The 5,000-nt window shown below is 36.4% G+C and overlaps 1 protein-coding gene across 1 annotated transcript in view; it reads left to right on the top strand.

Moving 5' to 3' along the window:
* Nucleotides 1-2,146: 2,146 nt before the first annotated feature.
* The window catches only part of LOC135096606 (lamin Dm0-like), a 25,107-nt gene continuing 22,253 nt past the window's right edge, over nucleotides 2,147-5,000 (top strand). Inside the window, 2 exon segments of the mRNA XM_063998235.1 lie at nucleotides 2,147-2,442; nucleotides 3,854-4,023. Of these exon segments, the coding sequence (XP_063854305.1) occupies nucleotides 2,236-2,442; nucleotides 3,854-4,023 (377 nt within the window). The 5' untranslated portion in view covers nucleotides 2,147-2,235.

Consider the following 5,000-nt stretch of genomic DNA (forward strand, 5'->3'; position numbering starts at 1 on the left):
TATTATTATTATTATCGTCGTAAGAGGTAAAGGGTTACGTCATAATTCCGTTCCTTTAGTGTTTTATTGTTATGAGTATAATTTATTGTCATTCTTTTCAATTAACATCATATTTAATTAATTTATGTTGTGTTTAATACAGTTTCTCGTATCTTAAAGGAACTAATTCAATTCCTTTAAGGTTTAATTTTGCTTTATTTTTATTTATTTTATTTAACATTGCTTATTTCATCATGCATTATTTGTTAATTTATTTTAAAGTGTTTAAATTATCTGCCATTTATCTTTATTTAATTATTTATTAGTACTTGTGCGTTCTTTTAGATTATTATTATTATTATTATTATTATTATTATTATTATTGTTATTATTATCATTATTATTATTATATTACAACTTACTCCTTTTGCCAATTTATCTATTTATCTATTATTCATTTTTCCTCGTATTATTCCTACTATTATTTTCATTTATAATTTACGTTTATTGTCGTTCCTTTAAGGTTTTGAAATTTAATACTGGTTCCTGTAACTGTCATGGAGGTAGCGGCCTCAAGAATCAGTAAAGGCGAAATTAAGCGTTATTTTATTGTCATCGTCGCCCTTTTGGCTTAATCAAATTCGAAATAATTACGTAATTTATAAATATTTTTGGGGGATCAAAAACAATAATGGCGATATTTTTATTTATTTAATTTTTTTCGGGTTTTTAGTCAAGAACTCGACAATTTATGGGTGAGAAAATAAAATATGGTAGTTTTTCGTTTATTTTATGTATTTACCGACATTGAGAAAAGATTAAAATTATTATTATAAACATTTAGCCGGCTTGTATTAAAAAAATACGAATGTTTACAAATATTTCCTGTTTTACGCTATAAACTCAAGAATCCTTCATTCCAAAAGATATTATAATATTTTTGGCGATATATTCAAAATTAACCGGCTTGAAAAAATACTTAAATATCATAATATATACCGGTTTAAGATATATATTAAAAAAAAGCGATATTTCAAATATATTTACTTTCTTACGCTATAAACTCAAAATATAATAATAAAAAATAGCATATAGTATTTTTTCGTAAATATTTCTAACCCGTAGGCATAAAAAAAATCATATAATAACTTCCACGTGAGTTTGAAATTGGCAAGTGGACATTTTAAGTTTAGTATTGGAACATCAGCGGCGGCCATCTTAAAAATGACGTCATCGTTCTTTTAAGGCCAACATAGTGCTAATTTATTCATAACCTCTATCAATATATTTCCTTTAAGCGAAGCAGCGTTCCTTTAGGTGTGAAAATAGTACTGTGATATCAATAATTCTTGCCCATCAGTGGTAATAATAGGAAAATGAAAGGAGGTGTATACATTAAAGGAATGACATTACTATGACGTCATCGATTGCCTCAGCCACTCCCTCTCTCTCCTCTCTCTCTCTCTGTGTGGGAGAGAGAGAGAGAGAGAGAGAGAGAGAGAGAGAGAGAGAGAGAGAGAGAGAGAGAGAGAGAGAGAGAGAGAGGTAGTATTTTTTTTAATTAATTTGTACTCTCTCTCTCTCTCTCTCTCTCTCTCTCTCTCTCTCTCTCTCTCTCTCTCTCTCTCTCTCTCTCTCTCTCTCTCTCTGGTAAAATAGAAAGGAAGAGTTTAATAGGAGGAATTCAAAAGTACGATAATTATTGCTAAAGGAACAATGTACAATATAAGAAAAATATTCAGAGTATATTATAGACTGAATAAAAGCATTAGAAATATATAGGAATTTAAATAAAGACGCTTTTTAAAATGTAGAAGGAAAAATTAAAAGATAGTAAGAAGTACGATAGTTATTGCAAAAGGAACGATGCACAATATAAGAAAATAATTTGGAGTATATTATAGACTGAATAAAAGCATCAGAAATATATAAGAATTTAAATAAAGGCGCTTAGTAAAATATTGAAGGGAATCTTAAAGGAATTAAAAAAATACAGCAAATTACACCAAACCAAGAACAAAAAACAAAATAAAAAAATAACCACAGCACAAAAAGCCAAAAAATATTAAGAAAAACACCCAGAAATTTAAATAAAACCCCACCACAAAATTTTCAGAAAACTTAAAGGGACGCTAGAAAATAAAAACAACAAACCCGCGTCGCTTCCGTGCCGCCTCCCCGTCAGTGTGCCGCGAGCATTGACACGTGAAGGACCTGCGCACCTCGTCTCCTCACCCGTTCCTGCAATTTCAAAATATGGCAACAAAAGTCGGAAAAAAGGGAATGGCCACCCCTAAGACCACTCCAAAGGGCGAGGGGAAGGAGAGGCAGTCCCCTTTAAGCCCCACAAGACTGTCCAGACTGCAGGAGAAGGAGGAATTGCAGTGTTTGAATGATCGTCTTGCAGCTTATATAGATCGAGTTCGCCAGCTTGAATTAGAGAACAACAGGCTTAATTTGCAGGTATGTGTGGGTTAATTAAGCTTATTTATGCAGGTACAGGGAGTTTAAGCTTGCCAGATTACATAGTTTTTGAGTTACACAAGAATTACTAGAAACATCGTATCTTTTCTCTTATATTGAGTCTACAGGTACAGCAGCGCCTTCTACAGGTGTGTTGCAGGTGTGTGTGGGTTAATTAAGCTTATTTATGCAGGTATAGGGAGTTTAAGCTTGCCAGATTACATAGTTTTTGAGTTACACAAGAATTACTACAAACATCGTATCTTTTCTGTTATATTGAGTCTTCAGGTACAGCAGCGCCTTCTACAGGTGTGTTGCAGGTGTGTGTGGGTTAATTAAGCTTATTTACGCAGGTACAGGGAGTTTAAGCTTGCCAGATTACATAGTTTTTGAGTTACACAAGAATTAGTACAAACATCGTATCTTTTCTGTTATATTGAGTCTTCAGGTACAGCGGCGCCTTCTACAGGTGTGTTACAGGTGTGTGTGGGTTAATTAAGCTTATTTATGCAGGTACAAGGAGTTTAAGCTTGCCAGATTACATAGTTTTTGAGTTACACAAGAATTACTACAAACATCGTATCTTTTCTGTTATATTGAGTTTTCAGGTACAGCAGCGCCTTCTACAGGTGTGTTGCAGGTGTGTGCAGGTGTGTGTGGGTTAATTAAGCTTATATGTGAAGGTACTAGGTGTTTAAGCTTTTGTAGGGGTCATAATAAGCTTCCTATGACACGTTTTTTAATTTTTTTTTTTTAGGAGAAATTTGTGATGAATTGTTGTTGTTGTTGTTGTTGTTGTTGTTTGTTTGTTTGTTTGTTTGTTTGTTTGTTAAGCCTTTTTTTCTGCATAGGCCTAATATGTAAAATTTTTCCTTTTTTTTTGCATATTACTACTACTACTATTATTATTATTACTACTACTACTACCACCACTACTACTACTACTACTACTACTACTACTATTACTACTACTACTACTGTTCTCCTCCTCCTCCTCCTCCTCCTCCTCCTTTTCTCACCACCACCACCACCACTACCACCACCACCACCACCACCACTACTACTACTACTACTACTACTACTACTACTACTACTACTACTACTACTACTACAACAACAACTACTACTTTCACCTCCTCCTCCTCCTCCTCCTCTTCCCACCACCACCACCACTACTACTACTACTACTACTACTACTACTACTACTACTACTACTACTACTACTACTACTACTACTACTACTACTACCACCACCACTACCACCACTACTACAACAACAACAACAACAACTACTACTTTTACCCCTTCTCCTGTTCCTCCTCTCCCCACTACCACAACAACCACCACTACTACTACTACTACTACTACTACTACTACTACTACTACTACTACTATCTTCCGCCCCAAACAGGTGGAGACTATTCAGGAGAGTGTGAGTAAAGAGGTGGTGAGTATGAAGGGACTATACGAAGGGGAGCTAGCTGATGCTCGGAGACTTCTCGATGACACAGCAAGAGAGAAAGCCCAGTTGCAGATCGACGTGGGCAAGATACGCAGTGCTAACGAGGACTTGAGGCTCCGGTGAGGCTGCGGCAGGGTGTAGTAAGGGTGTATCTGTGTGTACGGGAAGTTTGGTGTGTCTGTGTCGAGTGTAAGTGTGTGTTTTGGGTGTATTTGTAAAAAGAATGTTAGTTTTGTTAAGTTTTTGGTGTTTTTTGGGTCAGTTGAGGGTGTTTCAGGGTGCGGCAGGGTGTAGTAAGGGTGTATCTGTGTGTACGAGTCCTTTGGTGTGTCTGTGTCGAGTGTAAGTGTGTGTTTTGGGTGTATTTGTAAAAAGAATGTTAGTTTTGTGATGGTTTTGGTGTTTTTTGGGTCAATTGAGGGTGTTTCAGGGTGCGGCAGGGTGTAGTAAGGGTGTATCTGTGTGTACGGGTCCTTTGGTGTGTCTGTGTCGAGTGTAAGTGTGTGTTTTGGGTGTATTTGTGAAAGAATGTTATTTTTGTGATGGTTTTGTGAAGTTTTTGGTGTTTTTTGTGTCAGCTGAGGGTGTTTCAGGGTGCGGCAGGGTGTAGTAAGGGTGTATCTGTGTGTACGAGTCCTTTGGTGTGCCTGTGTCGAGTGTAAGTGTGTGTTTTGGGTGTATTTGTGAAAGGAATGTTAGTTTTGTGATGGTTTTGTGATGGTTTTGGTGTTTTTTGTGCCAGCTGAGGGTGTTTCAGGGTGTAGCAAGGGTGTGGCAGGGTGTAGTAAGGGTGTATCTGTGTGTACGAGTCCTTTGGTGTGCCTGTGTCGAGTGTAAGTGTGTGTTTTGGGTGTATTTGTAAAAGGAATGTTAGTTTTGTGATGGTTTTGTTAAGTTTTTGGTGTTTTTTGTGCCAGCTGGGGGTGTTTCAGGGTGTAGCAAGGTGTGGCAGGGTGTAGTAAGGGTGTATCTGTGTGTATGGGAAGTTTGGTGTGCCTGTGTCGAGTGTAAGTATGTGTTTTGGGTGTATTTGTAAAAGAAATGTTAGTTTTGTGATGGTTTTGTTAAGTTTTTGGTGTTTTTTGTGCCAGCTGAG

Source organism: Scylla paramamosain, unplaced genomic scaffold (genome assembly GCF_035594125.1).
Source record: "Scylla paramamosain isolate STU-SP2022 unplaced genomic scaffold, ASM3559412v1 Contig5, whole genome shotgun sequence".
In the NCBI taxonomy this organism is placed as follows: domain Eukaryota; kingdom Metazoa; phylum Arthropoda; class Malacostraca; order Decapoda; family Portunidae; genus Scylla; species Scylla paramamosain.